Raw genomic sequence first — 21,717 nt, forward strand, 5'->3', positions numbered from 1 at the left:
AAGCCCTACTCACAGGCATAATTAGTATAAGTGCAACCACTTGCATATCTCTCAAGTAAGACCGGTCTCAAAACCCCCGAAGTGAGGCTGGATAAATGCCGCAGCTCTCCAGCCCCACACTCCAGCGGTCATCTCCAGGCCACTCGCTTAAGAGTCAACAGTTCCTCTTCTCCAGTTCCTATATCCCTCTTCCAGGGCCTCCATGACTCTGGCAATTCTCCATGCTTCTTGCGGCTCTTCTCTGGCTGCCTTCAATTCAGAGCTTCTGTGAGAGGGCTCCCCACAGTGTTCCACTCCCCTTTGCCTGTGAGTTCTACCCCTGCTCACGAGACCCTCTCTCTAAATTAACCTTCCTGCTCCTGGGCTTAGCCTACACTGGCTGTGCTGCTTCTGCCCCTTTACTTAGGGGCCTCTGCACCTATCTTCTACTCAGCTGAGTTTCCCCACATTGGCCAGTTCTCTCTAACAGCACTCTCCCAACAGTTCTCTTTCTGCATTAGGTCTCTTCAGCAGCAGCTCCCAATTACTACCTTCTCAGATCTCATACCGGTCTCCCCACGCAATTCTTACAGCTCCCTGCTTCTCCTTTCTAGTCCCTTTCTTCTCTTTCTGGTGCTCTATGGTGTAGCAGGCTCACGTTCTGGCTCTATAACCACAAGGTGCTGGATTTCATGATATATAGTTACAGTCTCTCTCTCTTCCCAGAATTAAAAAAAATATATAATATTGCTTTCTTAATGATGTCCCATTTCCCTGATGCTGTTACCTGGTATTTTAATGTAACCTTTGTGACTTTTAGGTGCCTGAGTTTGTAACACAAGCCCCTCCTCACGACATTACACTCTTTACACTCCCAGAAGATATGCTCAACTGTTGCTTTGAACTTGTATGTTTCACACAGCCCGTCTTTGTGTTTATTAATAAAGTCCAAGTTCTTGTTTAAGCCAAAGTGTTTGGTAAGTATCTGGAGTAGATCTAGCTCACTCTTTCTCTCAGGTTCTTGCAGCATGTCTGCATTTTTGATTCTAGAGCATATTTCATAAAAATCCGCTAGTTTCTTTTGACCATACTCCCTGACACTCCTCTTTTATTTTGTTTTTAATTGATTTTTAAACTCCTGTTTATTAAGAGAGGGTCTCTATGTCAATTGATTCATTTTTATAGCATTTTTTGCACTTTGTCTGCCACCTCATTTCCTGCTATCCCAACATGCACTGGGATCCATGCTGTTTCAGTGTTGACTACCATTTGTGCCAAGTCTTTTGTTAGTAACAATATTTCATTAATTATATAATTTTTAGTATCTGAATTCCTATTTTTGCTTGCCAATAGTCCTGATAGTGAATCTGACAAGATTACAATGGTGGTAGGTCCCATGTACAGTATCCAATATAATGCCAGCATTTTCCCTGCAAGTTTGGCTATCATAACAGCTACAAAATTTGAAGGTCTAATGGATTTCTTTAATCCAAGTGGTTTTCCCATCTTTAGACTCATCTGTAAATATCTGGCAATGCTCCATTTATCACACATATATCCATTTACTATATTTAATACATCTAGCTCTCCTTTTAATTTCAATATATAGTTCATATTTATATTGGAGTGGGTGGGGTGATTTTCCATCTACATTTCATTTTCCCATGGCTATATAAGCAAATTTCTTGTAGTCTTTCTTTTCTCTTAGTTCGTTTGTTCATATTTTAATCCTACTAACATGAGGTATTTTTGGTGTGTCCCCTTTCCTCCCCCCCCCCGCATGTTGTCCACTGAATTCCCAGCATTTTTCATATATTTGTTTAGTGTTTCCATCTTCCCTGTTTCCTATGAATTTTGCCCAAAGGGGTAAGTCCAATAATTTCATTCTTAAAGCTCCAGGCTTTTCACCAGTAGCTATCTGCATTACACACAAAGAGGTCATGATGAAGGCATCACATGCAATGCCTAATGCCTGAGCTTGGATTGAGTCTAGATTTATTGATGATGCTGAACTAAATGCTTGGCAGCCATCCTCAATGGGTGGTTTTAGTAATGCTCTACAAAACATTACCTCTGCTTTCTTATCTGCATCCCAGATGGTTCCAGAAATACTTTTAAGTAGATTGATTTTACCTTTACATTTATCTACAATATTTTCTATGTGGTCCTTCTATGTTAGCTTGCTAGCAAATGTCACAAACTATTTGCTGTCCATATACAGACAGTTTACAATCTTTTTAATAGTCCTTTTAGTGAATATCATTCCGTTAGTTTTGAGAATTGAAAGTTTAAAGCCCCAAACGTTTCCCCATTCCACACTTTTCCTAAGTGCTTCATTAATTTGCTTCTCAGCTATCTCCTGATTTCTGTTTTTTGCTCATATGGCAAAACCATCTGCAGACAAAGAAATACCTACTCCTGCATTCATCCTTTTTGGGAGTTCATGTATCATTATGTTGAATGAGGTAGGGCTGATGACCCTCCCCTATGGAGTTCCATTTGTGGTTGTATATATACTAGAATAAGCCTTCTCTACTCTGACCTGCATACGTTTTTCCTTAAGAAATCCTTTCCCCACCTATATACCCTTCCTTTTATGCCCATGGATGCTATTTTATAAGCCAGGGGTTCTGAAACTGGGGGTCGCGAGCTGCCAGCCTCCACCCCAAATCCTGCTTCACCTCTAGCATTTATAATGGTGTTAAATATATTGTGTTCTTAATTTATAAGGGAGGGGGGAGTCACACTCAAAGGCTTGTTATGTGAAAGGGGTCACCAGTACAAAAGTTTGAGAGCTAAACCCTCTCTCCATAGTGTAGCATATGATTTTTCAATATCTAGAAAAGCTATCATTTATTCTTTATTTCTCATACTTTTAAGTGCTTCTGTCTCTACTCTTATGATATGATCAACTTCTCCACTCTTACTGTATGATTTCCTTCCCCTCCTGAACCCACTCTGTACTCTGTAAGTCATTTCTCTCTAGATATGTTGTTAATCTTTCAGTCATCATTCTTCCTTGAGCTTACCCATGCATGATGTAAGGGCAACTGGCCTGTACACATCAAATCTTGTTTTCAGCTTACCTGGTTTCCACACCGCATGTTTTCACTCCATTGGTAGCTCACCTTTTAGCAGTATTTTCTGACTCCCATCATCCCAGTATTTTAGCTTTTCATTACACATGCCACCCTTGCCTGGTTCAGAGTTTTTGCATTTACCTTTAGTTTTTGAAGTTCCCTCACAAAGAAGTTTTTGTTCAATACTGTACACTCATCTTCCTCCCAATTCTTCCCATTCTCATGATCTTCTGTAATTAATTTCCCCCCCATGCTGATTTATCTCCTTTTTCTCAACTTCTGTCTGGGTCTTTACAGGTGCCCTCTATCAGGCCCATCAGGAGGAAACTAATTAGTCACAAATGAAGTGGACCCATTCCTTCTTATAGAGCCACTCCTCCTGTGATAGTTTATTGTACTGTATGTGTGCATGCATACTAGCTTTCCCTCTATATGTGAAAGAAATTAGTTTTGCAGTTACTTGTGAGAGTGGTAATGCGTATGGAAATGAGTTCCATAATCTAGGTCCAGCACATGTAAAAGTTGCTTTCTGCAATCATGAGCCTCTCCCTATTCAGTTTCATATCCCAGATGAACAATTGCCAGTGGAACATAGCTACAGTCAAAGCAGGAGAGGAAGTCTCTTGGGTACTGTTGCTAGGGCCAGTCCCATGGAGGACTTTGGATATCAGCACAGAGATGTTGATTCATTGTTCAATCAATGGTGAACAAATGCAAAGAGTGGAACTCAGTGGTGACATGGTCATGGCAACCTGTGTTACTAAGCAGAAATGCTACTGTATTCCATACAAGCTGGAGCTTTCTCAAGGCATGGCTTTATTTCTAGGCATAATAAGTTGTAATAAATAATCAAGTCTAAAAGTCACCAGTCAGAGGATCATTGTGACCAGGTCTGAGTTTGATAGGATGGGGTGCCATTTTTTAGCTAGATATGGATGGAAGAGGCTTTTAGCTTACAGTAGCACAAAGGAGTCCAAAAGGATCTCATGGTTATTTATTGAACAGACAACAATTGGAGGGCAGATGCCTTCAGTAGTGAGGGATGTTATAGAGAAGGTAAGTTCTTCAGACACCTTCTGTTTACCTGCCAGTATCATCTTATTCTGGCCCACATTCAGCTTCAGTCAGCGGTTCTTCACTCAGGTACTGATTTCAGCAAGGCATTGAGAAAGCCAGGTATAGAAGTGGGTATTATCTGCACACTACTGTCACTTCAGCCCAAGTTGTCTGACCAGCTCTCCCAGTGGCTTAATAAATATGTTGACTAATACAAAGGAGAGTATTTAACCTTGTGGGATCCCACAGGTGAAGGCTTTGGGGGCAGGGAAAACAGTTGCCCTCTGGGTTCAGTCTGAGAGGAAGGACCTGTGAGTCATATCAAGACATCCATTCGTCCTGCAGCTCCTTGCAGGTGGGACAAGAGTATTTGAAGATCACCAGTCTCAAATGCTGCAGAGAGGCTCAGCAGGATCAAAATGGAAGCTGCACAGCCCCAAACTAGTTCCAAATCATAAACCTTCCCTTGAGTCTGTTGACCCACAACTCAATAAGCAAAATTTAAATGTGTGCAAGCTCCTGCAACCCACACAAAAGTTTGTTCTTAATTTTGAGCCATGGCAGCTCTGTTTGGCCTGACACTGACCATTTTCATATAGACTAGTGACACAGGAACAAGACAATTGGCTTTAATGATGGACTTAAGTTCTGGTCTGTCAACTGTATCAAATTAATAAATAGATAAATAAATAAAAGACCAGTATAAAAATTCTGGGGGAAAGTTTTCCAGAGCGAGAAATACAGTGGCATTGATATCATATAGAATTTTAGTCAAACACCCCAGTACTGCCAAATTGTTACATCAGACAAATCCACCTCCTGGTCATACTGATGCTAGTATCATATTCAGGTAATCAAGAGACAGAAAAGTATGAAGCAAGATATCACAAAACACCTGTTCCAGAGTGTTTGTGGGGGATACCAGAGGTCAAAAAATCCAATAATGAACTCATAGCATAGCTATATATATAGAGAGAGAATCTTGGCAGCAATTTAGGGCCATTGCGAATGGCAAATCATCCCATATACTGCAGTTTAAAATGACTGGAATGAACGTGAGCACTGATCAGAGGTCCACCCACACAGATCTGATTGCAAAACTGGAATATGAGACAAAGCATACTATTATAATTGATTAGTTAAAGATAGGGTAAGAAGAATCTGTTAGAAGCAATTGCTGCAGAATCAGTGAGGATGGCTGACGGAGAACGAGAGAGGCAAAGGCCATATATGCCTTTAGTCTCCCCAAAAAAACAACGGTGTCTCTGAAAAAGGTCAGTGATGAACTCCTATGCAGAAATATGCCAACCTCCCTGAACAACAAGCAATGCAGCCCTCTTTAGCAAATCATTTGGAACCTAGAGGTGACGTTGTGATAGCTGTTTATACTCGATGATGGATTTCATTGCATGGCTTCAACAAGGATTACAGTAAATGCTCAGTTTAGGTAAAGTCACAATCTAATTAAAGAATTTCAGTCTAAATCCCTTCTATGTCGGTACAGATGCAGCTGTCAAATGTCTCTAAGCATTTCGTTTTCCATGGCAACAATTAATTGGATATGTAACAGTTTGTGTGCTTTAAATGAGGCTGATGGGGTTAGTAATTGAATGCTTGGATTAATGATTTACAGCTGGTTTCACTAGCTTATTTGTTGTTTACAAACATTTTCACTGTGACACTTCCCTGCCTTCCTAGGAGGAAGCATCAGGACATCGCCACAAAACAATGGGGTCTTTTTATCTATGTATTCCCTTTGAGCTTTATGACCATTTTAATACTTAGAGCAATGAAAGGATTATGGACAAAAAGTTCAAAGTTGGAAAGCTTCATTTAAGCTTTGTTTTTCCAGGGGTTTTTCCAGTTATTTATGTCAAATATTGTTTCAATTTTTTCAAATTCGTTCAAATCAGAAGGCAGCTCTGACTCTCCTGGATGGTGAAATAATGTTTGTCTCTTGTGGTGGAAACTGATGTAGGAATCTCTATGAGAAAGATGGATTGAGGCGAAAGCAGAGATTACTGGAAAGTCTGTGCATTAGAAGATCATCAGCACTGGAGAAAAGAGGGGAGAGAACCAGGCTGGAGACATTTCTCAGAGGAAGGGGTATCCTTAGTGCTAACAGGCAGGAAGTATGAAAGTATTAGGACTTTGAAAGAGAACTGGGCATTTTATACAGCTCTGTTTAATATTTTATATCTCACTTATCACTGGATGCCTCAAGGGGGCAGGATTGTGTTGGAGTTGGGGACCATAGCTAGCACCACTGAGGAGATTCCAGGCAGTGATGAAGCCCATATGGCAGCTCCAGGAGGCTGCTGTAGTCCCCCCAGGGCTGTGAGAGTTATGGTAAGGGTTTCCCATGGCCCCAGAGCAGGATTGGGAAGATGCAAAAGTAGCTTACGGCCACCTTATCCTAGGCTGTGAATTCTGTGCTGCTCCTCTTGGCACAAGATAGAATCACGATCTCTGTGTCCCACTAAGATTTCCGGTGCTGAGGTAATAAAGCCAAATGTGTGGCATCTGTGGCACTGAAGGTGTCATAACTATAAAGGGAAGGGTAACAGCTGTCCTGTGTACAGTACTATAAAATCCCTCCTGGCCAGAGACTCCAAAATCCTTTTCCCTGTAAAGGGTTAAGAAGCTCAGGTAACCTGGCTGGCATCTGACCCAAAGGACCAATAAGGGGACAAGATACTTTCAAATCTGGGGTGGGGGAAGGCTTTTATTTGTGTTCTTTGTTTTGGGAGGGCGTTCGCTCTCGGGACTGAGAGGGACCAGACATCAATCCAGGTTCTTCACATCTTTCTAAACAAGTCTCTCCTATTTCAAACTTGTAAGTAAATAGCCAGGCAAGGCGTGTTAGTTTGTCTTTGTTTTATTAACTTGTAAATGTACCTTTTACTAGAGTGTTTATCTTTGTTTGCTGTACTTTGAACCTAAGACTAGAGGGGAGTCCTCTGAGCTCTTTAAGTTTGATTACCCTGTAAGGTTAATTTCCATACTGATTTTACAGAGATGATTTTTACCTTTTTCTTTAATTAAAAGCCTTCTTTTTAAGAACCTGATTGATTTTTCCTTGTTTTAGATCCAAGGGGATTGGATCTGTATTCACCAGGAGTTGGTGGGAGGAAGGAGGGGGGATGGTTAATTTCTCCTTGTTTTAAGATCCAAGGGGTTTGGATCTGTATTCACCAGGGAATTGGTGAAAGGTTTCTCAAGGCTTCCCAGGGAGGGAATCCATTGGGAATGGTGGCAGCGGGACCAGAGCTAAGCTGGTAGTTAAGCTTAGAAGTTTTCATGCAGGCCCCTACATTTGTACCCTAAAGTTCAAAATGGGGATACAGCCTTGACAGAAGGTAATGTATAATTTTGAATGAACAGAAACCTTAGCTGTTAATGTACCATTTTACTTCACATGTAGGTGCTCAGATCCAATCCTTAGTGACAGAAGGATACTCACATACCATATGGTGAGCAGTTGGAACAAGAACCTTAGCTGTAGCAATGAAGGTGGTGCCTCCTCCCTTCTTGAGCTACTCTCTCCTCTCAGCTTTACCTGGTACAGGAAACACTCCGTCTGCTGCCTCCTGTTGATCCATGGGCCACTACACAGACCCACATCACCTACTGCTTGCCTGATCCCTTCCACCATTATGTCTGAGACAGACACCTTCTTGTAATCTGCTGTCTTCCACCTTCCTATCCAGTACTGGGCCAGCTCTCTCTTCCTTCTCTTGTCTACTGCAAAGGAACACCTAGTCCCACACCCAGCTCCTCCCCACCATTATTCATATTCAGTATTTGGCACATACCAAGGCCATCTACTTGATGTGTGGCCAAATACTGAAATCCTGGATTCACTGCATCTCTCTAAAGATGTGTTCTCTTACCTTGCCAAATGTCAAGATTCCCAGGGTGGTAACAAATGTCAGAGAAAGGCCGCTTCTGAAATTCTATTTTTGCTCCCTGGGTGACAGCTTCTTCTTCAAAATCCTCTTGCAATCCATTTCCACAAAGACATTTTGATTTGCTCCAGACTCCCCTCTCCTCTCTTGTTCACTATGTTTCAATAAAACAATAGAGCTTTTTCCACATTATATCACAATTGCTATTTTAGGAGCATATGGTTGTGTAGTGAGGCGGTGTGGCTCCCCACCGCCTTGGAGGGGGAAGAGCCCATCCGGAGGCCGGAGTGGGCAGAGCTAGGGAGCTCTGAGCCCGCCCCTCAGAGGGTCAGGTGGCGACCCGGAAGTATAAAAGCTCGCCCTCACGGCTCAGTCAGGCCCCAGCCGCCGGAGAGACCAGATGTCTCCAGCATAGCTCGTGACTGGGAAGACCCCACGGCTCAAGGCAGCCACCAGGACTGGCCGGGCCTGCTCTGCGCCTGCTATCTGGAGGAGCTGCCGGGCCTGCCCTGCACCTGCTATCCGGAGGAGCCGCCGGACCGGCCGATCAATCCCTGCCCTGATGAACCCAAGGTCTTGGATCCCTCAGAGGCCGACACCAGGACCCAGGTAGGCCCCGAGGGGGAGTGTGGAAATAGCCCGGGGGCAGCCGACCCCAGTCTGGCTGCAGCACTGCCAGAGCCGATGTCAGTGTGTTGCGGCCAGGATCCCCACTGACTAAGCAGCGGGCCTTCTGCCACTGCTAGGGCCCCGGGCTGGGATGAGTGGAGTGGGAGGGCCTGCGTCCCCCCTGCCACCCAACCCGTGGGTGGCAGTCTCCCCCTCTCTCAGGTCTTTTGAGGCTTGGGCCTACTATTGTTGCTCAGCCCTACCTGAGGGCCTGAGCTTCTGATGCAGCATTTGTTGCCCCGCCCTGACCTAGGGCCTGGGCTAAACACTCTTGCTTGCTGCTCAGCCCTGACTGAGGGCCTGAGCTCCTGACACAGTCTGAGCAGGGCCAGGCTTACCGTGTTCTTCTAGCTACAGCAAGAGCTGCCGAGGGAGACCCATGGCCGGACAAGTTTCCCCAGCACACCGGTGTGTAGTCAGCTGGTGTGGCTCCCCGCCGCCCCGGAGAGGGTCGAGCCCCGGCAAACTCTTGTACAGTGGGGAAAAAAATAGGGTGCCACTGATCAAAATAAAGAAGATCCCCATCTTCATCTTCCAACTCAAAAACCCTATCCTCAACCCCTGCTTTGACCCTGGATTAAAATAAATCAACTACAGTAAATCTTGCCTGTTGATTTGCCTGCTGGACTGAAGCACTTGGAACTGATTTCAACTGAACTGTCCATTGCCGAGCATCTTAGACTACTTTTGGATCAGGTAGTGGGCCCTGAAGCTCCACAGAACTGAAAATAATGGGGAAAAGTGCTAAGAAACTGCAGGCACAACAGAAGACATGAAAAAGAAACAATTCTTATGTGGCATCTTTCTAAACTGAGTTATGAAGGAAAGCTGATCCGCAGACACTCCAGAAGGGTTTAAATTGTGGTGGTGTTGGTGAGAGGCGTGACAGCCAAACAGCTCCACTGTTCCCCCTGGCCAGCCAATTGAAGGCAGATAAATCCCTCTTCTCTCCCCCAGGTGAATTCTAAGTTGTATCAGAAACCAGGGGAGGGGCTAGTCCCTCTTCCCGTTTTCTGGAAGCTGGCCATCTTTGCTAGTCAGACCAAACTTCCTCCAGCTGAGATGGGCAGGGGCACTCTTTTACGTCTTTCTAAATTGAGCATCACCTGTTGTTTAACAGAAATAGAAAGACAGTTGCCCTGCTTTCCTCTGCAGTAAAATGACTGCCTTGTAGTTTATCAGCCATGCCACTGGATCATCACCTCATTAAGCATTCCCATTTATTCTCTAAGGCCTAAGCCCAGGATCTTCAGAAATTGGGGGGCCTAGAACTAGGCTCTCAAATTCATATTTGGGTGTCTAAATAAGAAGCCTGATTTTCAAAGACGCATAGTGCTCAGCAGCTCCATAGGTTTCTAATGAGAGGGGACACAGGCTGATAAATTGCCATCTTTGTGCACAAGTATCACTGTTCAAAAGTGAAACTGACTTCACTAGCACTGCTGTGCACTCAGCACCACTGAAACCAATCCCCACCTATTCCGGCACGTAAATGTACATTTAGGAGCCTAACTTTGGTTATCTATTATTGAAAATCTTGGCCCTATGTTTTGTCTTTGAACTATTGTGCACACCTATGGCACTAATTATTAGTAATACAATGTGTAGGTGGAGGTGCTCTGTGGGAGGTACCCAGTGACTAAATGTGTAGGAACAGAGTGTAGAAGCAGGCCCTTTGGGAACCTCCTGGGCAAATTATGTACTGCTGCTCCTTGTGGCAAAGAGACCAAAGTCAATAGAGTTCCTAAGTGAGCTGCGCTGCTTGGGAGCCCTGGAAAACTGGGGGAGGGGCTAACTGAGGTCGGTATTGATGCCAGACAATCTGCAGTGTTGGGATTGGGATTTCCCATACAATCACATCTTCTCTGGGCCACAAACCCAGCCCCAAACACAATGGGCTAAGATCCTTAGCTGCTGTAAACCAATATAGCTTCACTGATCTCAACAGAGGCAAGTCAACATACATTATCTGAGGATAAGCCCCAAAGCTGCTCCCCAAAGAACCCTCTGTCAGACACTTTGCAAGGTCAAAATTATGGAGTTTTCCTTTCAGTTTTTCCTTCTTCTGTACACTTTCCTGTGGAAGGAAAACTTTGACCCTTAATGGTTGTAGCTGAAAAGCCAGTTGCATAAACCTTTATTGGATTAATGTCAAAAATGTGTCCAAAGAAACATGACATTAGAACTAACTCCCTGCTATGCCAGGAAAGTTGAAGAAATGTTTTTAGTATTTTAAAACGTGCTCATGTATTTTCTTGCTGCCTACTAGCTAAATGTAGTGGATAGTAATAGTAATTTTAGTCTTTTTAAAAACTTTATTCTACTAAATTGAAAAAGTAAGAGGAGAAATCTGACCCATTTGGAGATATATTCGGTGTTCTAACTTTGTAAGAAACCTAGGGAAGCAAAGATACAAATTAATCCAATTCCAATTCCTGCTGTGGTGTGAACAGAAGGAATTGTGTGATTACAAAGAGCTGGTGCTTTAAATTATAAACTTTGGTTATTCAGCGCTGAATGAATTTGACAAAGTGGTTGATTAAATGCACTAATAGGAAATAACAGACACTTCAAAATCCATTATGCAGTTAGGATGAAGAATTTATTATATATACAATTAAGCAATTCTACTGTAGATGTGCGGTAGTGTTTAAAGAAAAGGGATAAGGTAACCAAAATAGTTTTAGCATGAAAACTACAATATAGACTTAAATCTGACTAAAACAGAAGTTATTGACTTAAAAGAACACAGAACCTGAAACAACAGATTGCATCATTAACTAGGACAGTAAAAAACTGTACAGTACAAGCAACACATTACAATAAATTATGACCAATGAGGCAGTGTCTCTCATTTGGGACAAAAGGGATAAAGGGGAGGGTATTAAAATCTCATAAATCCACCATATCTCTTTTCCATCTCTGGAACCTCTTTGGAATAACTTTCCCCATCTTCATCTGAAGGGAGAAAAGAATCAGTGAAGCGCTTAAGAAATCCACCATAACGTTTCTGGTAGTCCAGCCACCATTCTGGCCTCCCTACTCTTCTCATAAAGCCACCGTATCTCTTTTGCAGCTCTTTGGCTTCATCTTCCAGTTCTGGACTGCGCTTAAAGCTTCTCATGAAGCCTCCATATCTTTTGCTGACCTCCCCATCATTATCATTTATCTGTCGGTAATGTGAGGCTTCAGCATTGGCCCCTGTTCCCAGAAGCTCCTTCAGCAGATCAGAGGAATTAGCCAGGGCGTCATCATTGGAGTCTTTCTTCATAAACCCTCCATACCTCTTAGTAAGGATCTCGCCTCCATTTGTTTCCTCCTCCGGTTCTACGTGATAAAGCTCGTCCATTTTCTTCATGAAGCCACCATACCTTTTCATGAAGCCACCGTACTTCTTTGCTAGCAAATGGTTCTCATCCTGTTCTTTCTTGTTGTCCCCCGGAGCACTGTTGCCTTCCTCAGAAAGATCCAGTTTAGTCAATTGCACAAGCTCCTTGCAGGTTTCCCAGGCTTTGGCAGAAGGCAGTTTTCCTTCACATTCTAGTGTGCATGCCTGAAAAATTGATGGGATTTACTAAGAATGATTTAATGTCATCTTGTCTTTTTATTTTTTGTTAAAGGCACAAGTCAATCTCTAAATCAGTGATACTCAGGCCTGGTCCCCACTTAGTCCGGAGTTAATAACGTAGCTGAATTCGAAGTACCTTAGTCCGAACTTACCGCGGTCCAGACGTGGCCGGAAGTCTCCCCCCGTCGACGCCGCGTACTCCTCTTGGCGAGCTGGAGTACCGGCGCCGACTGTGAGCACTTCCGGGATCGATCCCAGAACATCGATGGCGTGCCGCCGGACCAGCCGGTAAGTGAAGACTAGCCCTCAGACCTCACTGATTCAGGAGCCAAACTAGCCATCAACATTACCCACAGTACTGTGAATTCATTGTTTCATTTACTATAGTACTAGATATTCATATTTAAACAATATGATGGGAAATATTTAGGTTTTATAAATATTATTCTCACAGCAAAATGGCTGAACAAGTATTATTTTATCAATTACAATTGGTTGTAAACATAGTAAAAGCATCCCAATTAGTTAATAATTAAGTCACAGTGTTTTAATATCATGTGCCACAAAGAGCCACAGGAGACACATTAAAGAGCCACTTGCAACTCAGGATTTTTAGTCTGAGTATCACTGCTCTAGATACTTATTGGCTGGAAGGAACTTCCCTCATGGACATCTTATTCCATAATTTTTCATTATGCCATTTCTTGTGCCTTCCCCTCAAGCAGCTGGTTTGGTACTGGTCACTGTCAGAGGATACTGGACTAGATGGACCACTGGTCTGATCTGCTACAGCAATTCCTATGTTTCTAGTTTAAACAAAGACATCCATGTGCACACACACATACCTCTCAAAGAGGTCTGGAACAATTTATGAACACTTCTAAGTAATATTCTATATTTAAGTGTACAATTTAGGGAGGTCAAAAATGTCTCGTCAAAAGGATTTTGACAAGGATTAAGTAAGATTAGGTAAAACTGAATAATCAGCAGTAATACTGAAATTATTTCACTTCAGAAAAGTCATTTCCACTCCACTAGCTTATAATTTGCAATAGGTGGGGCTCTGAGAAATGATTAAATCTTATAAAGGTATGATCTCATATGATCAGATTTTTGCAATTGTGAAATGCATTTATTATATTTGAAATGTTACATTTGTTTATATTATTAACCTTATTGTCCCATCATCTTTAATAATAAATTTATGATACTTAATTACCCTTTTATAGTGCCTTCCATCTAAAGATCTCAGAAAGCTTTACAAATGTGAAAATAAGCCTCAAAACAACTCTGTGTGGTAAGTGACTACCTTGTTACTTCTGTAGTTACCTGTGAGTTAAGTCCTAAGTGTGATAAATATATTAAGAAACAGCATCTATCAACCTACTATATATGCTGTAGCAAGATAGAAGATTTATGGTACAATTATTTCCATATTGGTGATTACTCTAGAGTTAAAGGTTCATCTCAAATTGAGTTTAAAGGAATTATGTTGTTAGCAACATTCTACTCCTAAACCATCACAATTTTTCTTTTTAACTGGCCCTGGATGACTATGTCCATGTGAAAATTTTTGGGTTATTACAATAATATGGTCTCAGCTGCAATCTGATTGGGAAATCACTGTAATACAAAAAACCCTCTTTTTTTTGGTTAATGGATTAGTTTAAACAATCATTCTCCCCCTGAACAAACATACACCACACACATGGTATATAATAATTGTTTGATTACTTCCTATGGTGCTCATTATGATAAAAGTAACAGTGAACTCACTAGGTGTTAATGTCTTTAGAAACATTAGTATATAATACCAAGAGTATATAAAATATTGTATGATACTGTACTTTTTCTGTTTTGGTATATCAGCTGATAAATGCTATCACTGAACAGGATTTAACACTTCCTTAAATAGCTTTGCTGTACAAGAAAGATTGTTAAAGTTAACTTAGGCTTCCCAGTTAACTTTGAGAATTCATTGAAATAGACATACAGAATTTCATGTGGACTTATATGTCAACTGCATTCAGAATATTTTCTGTGTGTAACTGCTGTGGTTAAAGAGGTGCTATTGTTTCTGTTATAAACAAAAATGTTCAGTGATTTATAATTCAGGTAGATTAGGGTCCAAAGCTTCATTCCTTGTGCACCAAAACAATCAGAAACTTCCATTAATTTCAATGGGAGTGAGTACACAAACACTACAAAATCAAATCCTTGAGGCCAGAGTCTGCAAGGTGCTGCTGAATGTCTCTTGCCAGTACTCAGCACCCTATTCCCACCAACTACTATGGGAATTGAGGATAACCAGCATTTGTCAGAATCAGACCCTTAAGTTCCATGCAAGGTGCCATTGTGCCTATATTTTAAAATAATGCTAGTGGTTTTTAACTGCCGAGAACACGCTCAGTTTGGATTGTTTCTCATGCTTTAACAGGCTGTACTTTAAGAACAAATTAAAGGTTGTAGCCCTACATTTGACAGGCAGTGTCCTTGGAGCGGACTAATGCTTCCGGACATCTGGGAGAAAAAAGCTCTTTTGAGGTACTGCTGCTCCTGTAGGGCTTGATCCTCCTCCACTGGGAGCAGGCTCAGACTCTTAGGACTGATCCTGCCAGGGGATAAACTTTCTGGCGGGGATCTAGCAAAGCACGCAATCTCACTGACTTCAAGAAGCACGTGAAGAGCTCCACTGAATTCAGTGGGACTATTCACTACAGACGTAAAAGCTGTGCTTGGCCGGACCTCGGCCAGAGAGCTCGGCAGCTAGAACCTCTCCATGGTACCATCTTTCAACCGAGAAGCTCCAATACCTAATAATAAGAGGAGCCAATGAAGGCTAAAATACGGCAGCGCATCATCATGTCATCTTCTGCAGTCCTTCCCGTACGGAACTGCAGCAGCCTTGAGTCTGAATTTTCTTGCTTTTTTGGATTTAAGTAAGAGTCTTGGCCGTTAACATTTTTTTAAACTTAATTTTTTTTTCGTTTAAACGAATACTGTCAAACAAGTGAAAACTAGTTTCAGCTATTTCTTCTACCCCTGAGTGTGTGTCTCAGCCATTTTTTTGTTTACCTCCCTCCCAAGTCACAGAAGAAAAAGAAGAAAATAGACAGGGAGATCTGTATGACTGATTATACAGGAGAACTATACACAGACCCACGCTATAAGTATAGGATCCAGTGCTGTCAAATGCATACATTAAATAAACTGGCAGACCGATAATTGTTCTCCAATCTCTCCCAGCTATAGCATGTTAGGTGTTATAACAATGAGAAGTGAAAGTATTTCAGGCAGAAATGTTTGCTTTTTAAACGTGAAATTGTGAATACAAAAAGGTCTATTGTAAGTTTACATCGCGTTTGCAGACTTTTTAAACGCGTGTATGTCGAGTGGAGATTTACCGTTCAAGCTATTACTTGATAATTGAGACATGAAATAACAGATTTAAAGGAACTCTTTAAACTCCCGTGTCTATGGTGACTTGTCCTAGCGGTGTAATAATAATAATAAGACTCCCATTCTGCAAAGCTATCCTCAAAGGACAAACAATTTTCATTCTGATGGAAGGCACTTTATAATGGACGGTTTTCAAATTAGAAGACAAGAACAACGCAGTATCCTATACGGGAGAGTCTTCCTTGCTAAAGGAACAGTACGTTATTAGGGAACGCCTAAGAGCGAAACTACATAGTAGCTCAGGGTGAGACGTTCTCGTCTTGAGCGGATTCGAATACGGACTCTTTTGACATTGGTTCATTTCTAGTCTGCCTTTACATCTCAGTATTCGCTGCTTTCTCTCTTTTAAGATGTGATGGATTTGTTCTGAACCAGAGACTTTGACCGGAATTTCTGCAGTGATTCCATTCTTCTCTAGGCTTCAATCTCTCTTAGTCCCACCCGGATCATCAAAAGGCTCCCGGGAACATTTTTGCTCCCGGGAGCTTATCCTACGAATTCTCAAAATTAAACCTAGTGATCAGGGTAACTTTAGACTCAGTTAAAAGGATGATTTCTTTTAAGGGGAGAAGGAGCTTGGTAGTTTTTAGAAGGGCCTGTTCCAATCTCTCCCCGAGCCCCCAAGATAGCTCCGGTGACATTTCTAGGCTATTTCACTTTAGCGGTGTGACATTAGACTTCCAATTACGGTGCTGCAATTTATTTTTTTAAGAAGATAATTGGTTACAGCAGCGCTGGTAGACTCGAGTTTAAATATCAAAAACACCCTCCCCCCCCTTATCTCCTGGGCACTGCACTTGGGGCTAGGTCCTGTAAAGGGCCCAGCGCCCTAGCTCCCCTAGGCTTCAGTGAAGGTCAAAGGCGCTCGCTACCTGCCACCAGTGCAGGCTGGGTCCCTGGGAGGAGGCATCATTGCCTGCTCTGCTCTAAGGCCCGATCCTCCCCAGGCACCTTGGAGCATCCGCAAATGGACCTCAACAGTCTATTAGCTCAACTCACTCGCTGGGGCCAGGCAGGAGTGTTGGGAAGCTCTCCAGGGTGCCGAACTGTCCGGCGTGGCTCAGGGGAAGGACAGCGCAGAGCCGCAGGAAAGCCAGCCCGGACAGCGCCCGCGGCCGGAGTATCTTCTTCCCCCACCGCCCCCACAGCTAAGCTCCCTTCGCTAACTCTGCGTGAGAGGAGCCGGCTCCCGAGTCCTGTGCGAGCCTCCGGGAGCAGCTGCTGTGCCTCTTAGGCGGCCAGTGGGGTCAGAGAGTTACTTGGGAGCTTACCAGGGGGTTGATCTCTGCGTGGTGACCCAGCCGGTAGGAGCAGGAGGCGCAGTCCTTGCTGCAGTCCGCCTGCACTGTCCAGACAAGGCAGCTGCTGAGAGCCAAGAGCAAGCCGCAAAGTCTCAGGAGCAACGCCATGGGCTGCGAAAAGAAGAGGTCAGAATTCAGCCTGGCACCAGCTTCCTCCTTGGCCCCAGGAGAAGCGTCCCCAACCCCACAGCCAGTCACACCTGTGCCCCGGCTTCCTCCAAGCCTCAGGCACGGGCGCTGCAAACTATTCACAGCAGCGGACCCCAGCCCCTGGTTAGGTACGGGACGCGGAACGCAGCAAGCTGGAACTCTTTGCGCTCTCTGTTCCGCAGCTGCAGACAGGGACAGCCTCCGGCTTTCTCTTCCCTTCCCAGGGTCGCCAAGACCTCAGCCCCCTGGCTGTTCTGCTGGTGCTATCAGAGCCGGAGTTGTTCCTTTTTGCAAGCCCAGAGCCTGCACGGGAACAGGACCTAGCGCTGTATGCGAAGAACGAACTTAACGTGGTTAACAGAAATCAAATCAATTTCCCCCCAAATTAAAGCGTTTTTCCTGCCACTCTCTTTCCCTGTCCCCAGTCATTATCCCGGAAAGCCGGACAGAGGCAGTTCCCCAGCACAGCCAGGAGAGAGGTCAGATACCAGAACTACAGAGATATTCGAAGGTAAAGCCTCGGAGCGATTGCCCGGCAAGAGTTTGCACGCGCACAACCCCCGAACAACAAAGCAGTAGCCTATGGAAACTAGACAGACAGCAAAGCTGTTACAGAAATAAAACTCAGCCAAGCCACTGCCAGCAACCTCACTAGACGCCTCGCCCCAGCCCCCAGCCTAGTGCCGGTCCTTACAGCAATTCACTCACATACATGCTGCTTCCTTGGGAACCCGCAGAAGCACCTCGGGAGCGAGCAGGAGCTTGCTGGAGCCTCTTGGTTTGAGCCCCTTGTATTTATAGAAGGGCTAAGCAATTTGTGCCTCTGGAGAAGCTCTAGAAGGAAAAAAAATACAGGAGAAAAGTAATAGCCCGCAGTTACTGAGCATCAGCTTCAGTAAATCTTACAGGAGCGAGGAGGCAGGGGGAGAAAGTGCCCAGTTGGAGCTGCGGTCTCCTGGCCCCCCGCACTGGCTGGCTGGATGGATCTGTTTGCAGGGCTGCGGAGCTCTTCACCAAAGTCAGGGCTCTGGGAAGCGGATGGAGCCACTTTATAATTAGTCAAAAAGGGAAAAGCGAAGCCTCCCCCAATCGCCTACGGGCTCCATCTGACGCAGGACCTACGAAATCCCACTCAGGCCCCCTTATTAGCGATTCTGCCTGGGAAGGGGATGAGCCAGGCAGCGAAGTCAGCGAGCACGTTTTCTGTCCCCCCCGCGGGTAGCTGGGGACAGCTGGGAGTAGAGGACGGGGGAGGCCGTGCTCCAGGAAATGGCCTTGGCCTTTTACAGCACCCACCTGGCTTTCGGGAGCTCTCCCGCCGAGCGTGAGACAAGTGACTTGCGGGAGTTATGGGCGCCAGGCGTGAGCGACCCCGGCCTCTTGGTCTGAGTGTGTGAGTGACATAGGACAAGAGGAGCCCACCGGCAAGGGCAGGCTGGACCCCCGCCCCTCTTTGGTCTACGTGCTCCAGCCTTGTCCCTGCCCCACTGGCTAACCCACGTTTCTCTAGGTCACAGCACTAGGGGCTCGGGAAACTGCTGCAGTGAACTGCAGCACAGAGCGCAATGGGGGCTGACACCCCCTTCCCTCCACTGGTCCTCCCCTTTGATCTTCCTTAACATCTGGCACGGCTAGACCATTCCACCCCATGGAAGCTGCAAATCTCTCATCCTCCAATGCTGGGGAAGAGAAGCCAGTGTGTAAAACTCTCTATCAAACCCCACTGGAAAGAAGAAAAGGCTCCAGAGGACAAAGCTGCAGGGTCAAGGAGGTCGGAGTCACTAAAGACCCGGGGAGGGAGGGAGATTTTATTCCACCAGCGGTTCAGCTGCCTCTTCTTGCTTTTATGTGGCCTGGGGCTTTTCCCATCTCTCTAACCTGTTTGGTTGTTCTTATGTTCTTATGTAGAGTCATACTGGGTCAGATCAAGAGTCCACCTAGCCCAGTATCCTGTCTTCCAACAGTGGTGACTACCAGGTGCCTGGAGGGAATGAACAGAACAGGTAATCCTCAAGTGACCCATCGCTGCTGTTGCCCACACTTCTAGGTGAGGTTTGCTCGCTAGAGGGCGCCCAGCTCCTGCAAAGGCTGGAGGAGCACCCAGGCTTGTGAGAGGGGTCTATGCTGTAAGCTTTTGTGCACACTGGCCATGTGAAAATGAGCCCATTTCAATGAATGAAAATGCTCATCCACAACCAATGGGGATCATAAGATTGGCCATACTGGGTCAGGCCAATGGCTTCCGACAGTGGCCAGTGCCAGATGCTTCAGAGAGAATGACCAGAATAGGGCAATTATCAAGCGATCCACCCCGTCCAGCCCCAGAATCTCATAGTCAGAGCTTTAACATATTCCTCTAGTGTTATAAACCTCCTGGCAACATTTGTAAGACCCAGAAACCACTCTCTCCTGGACGTAGCTTGGTCCCTGGGTAAACTGTGATTTTAAGGAAAGCTGCCCAAGCTTTCAAGTTGCATGTCTCCCTACCCTATTTGACTGATTTTTCTTCTCTAACTGATGGATTTTTCTTCTCTAACGGATGGATATTTGGCCCATGGACCCAAAAACCACGATAACATTTCAGACCTCAGAAGTAAGGCGCAATCTAAAACTGACCACACCTCACAGACTGAGTTGCTTCAGGAAGGTTTTACAGTTTATTTTGGGCCTGTAAATTTCAGGACAGCTAATATCCCTCCCCAAGACCTCTCCCAATTGCATGTGAAAACACAAGTGGGTTCTCATAGAAATTAAAAGAACTGAAATGGATATGTTGCTTTAAAGTTTCTATTCACAAAGAATGACTATGATCTATAGCATGTAGGGCATTAAAACTGCCAATTCCTACTGCAGGAGTGAGATTTTCAGTTTATTAAGGCACATCATAAAGTGTGAATGTACAGAGTTCCCTCTATTTCTGCTCTATCTTCTACCAGATTAAACATATTGGACCAGAGCTGTATTCATGCCTAATTTGGCTTCACTGTCTGGGTACACATCACACAGCTTTATGAAACTGCCACTACCAATGAAGTCTGAAGACACTGTCATAGGCGGGAGGCTGCATGAATGGGGATCAGTTGTTCGATGCTTTTTGTTAATATGATGTGGGCTCCAAACACAGGACACTAAACATCAGTGGAAAATGGATCTTGTCCTTATCCCATCTCTTGTTCTGCACCAGCTGTGGAATGTTCTGAGTTTAAGTTTTTGAAGAAAGTTAGAAAAATCTCTCATGTCCATAATTCCCTCTCCTCCCCCATGGAAACTAAAGGTTTTGTATGTTAATAGCAATTATTATTGTAACAAAGCAACAGCAATTACACCTCACATCTCTTTGTATGACGCATTGAAATTATTGCAGCTTTTTAAAAAAGCATGTCACAGCTGCCTTATATAAGTGCCAATAAGTCCTCTGTTAAAAGTGCTGTATTACTTTTGTTTTGATTGTTTGGTTTTGTTGATATTTTGTCTTTGGGGAAAAAAAGTTTTAAAGCCAAACATGGCTATAAAATATACAGCAGTCACCTTTTAAAAGTTAGTCATACTAAGATTCATACGTTCCAAAGCCAGAAGGGGCCATTAGGATCATCTAGTCTAACCTCCTGTATGACACAGGCCATAGAACTTCCCCAAAATAACTCCTAGAGCATATGCTCATCAGACATTCTAACATTATCTTCTAAGGACATACAAGACAATGTAGCTAAGAAATCCCAGTGCTATTACTAGAACACTCAGAATGCTGCTTCTTCTTTAAATGCTGCAGCAAATCTGATGTTTTAGAGAAGAGGGTTGAACAGCTGTGGATTGAAGTTTAAGGCAAGTTTTCCCTATTAGTTAATCAAGATGCAGCGTCTTTCACAGGGTAAGAAAACGACGATAAACTCATTGCGGAGAAACTAAATGGATTCTTTGCTTCAGTCTTCACGGCTGACGATATTAGGGAGATTCCCAAACCTGAGCTGGCTTTTATAGGTGACAAATCTGAGGAACTGTCACGGATTGAAGTGTCATGAGAGGAGGTTTTGGAATTAATTGATAAACTTAACATTAACAAGTCACTGCGACCAGATGGCATTCACCCAAGAGTTCTGAAAGAACTCAAATGTGAAGTTGCGGAACTGTTAACTAAGGTTTGTAACCTGTCCTTTAAATCGGCTTCTGTACCCAATGACTGGAAGTTAGCTAATGTAACGCCAATATTTAAAAAGGGCTCTAGAGGTGATCCCGGCAATTACACACCGGTAAGTCTAACGTCTATACTGGGCAAATTAGTCGAAACAATAGTTAAGAATAAAATTGTCCGACACATAGAAAAACATAAACTGTTGAGCAATAGTCAACATGGTTTCTGTAAAGGGAAATCGTGTCTTACTAATCTATTAGAATTCTTTGAAGGGGTCAACAAACATGTGGACAGGGGGGATCCAGTGGACATAGTGTAATTAGATTTCCAGAAAGCCTTTGACAAGGTCCCTCACCAAAGGCTCTTATGTAAATTAAGCTGCCATGGGATAAAAGGGAAGGTCCTTTCATGGATTGAG

The 21,717-nt window shown here is 43.9% G+C and overlaps 1 protein-coding gene across 2 annotated transcripts; it reads right to left on the minus strand.

Moving 5' to 3' along the window:
• Positions 1-11,272: 11,272 nt before the first annotated feature.
• Positions 11,273-18,223, minus strand: PENK (proenkephalin). Of its 2 annotated transcripts, none has more exons than XM_034762961.1 (3): positions 17,879-18,223; positions 16,991-17,131; positions 11,273-12,245 (listed from the first exon to the last, which is right to left on the minus strand). In XM_034762961.1, the coding sequence occupies exons 1-3, from the start codon at positions 17,882-17,884 to the stop codon at positions 11,577-11,579; spliced, it is 816 nt and encodes a 271-aa protein (XP_034618852.1). In that variant the 5' UTR covers positions 17,885-18,223; the 3' UTR covers positions 11,273-11,576. The 2 variants fall into 2 exon arrangements, with proteins under 2 accessions (XP_034618852.1, XP_034618853.1); XM_034762962.1 differs by having other exon boundaries at positions 17,883-18,052.
• Positions 18,224-21,717: the final 3,494 nt, after the last annotated feature.

Source organism: Trachemys scripta, chromosome 2, assembly GCF_013100865.1.
Source record: "Trachemys scripta elegans isolate TJP31775 chromosome 2, CAS_Tse_1.0, whole genome shotgun sequence".
NCBI lineage: Eukaryota > Metazoa > Chordata > Testudines > Emydidae > Trachemys > Trachemys scripta.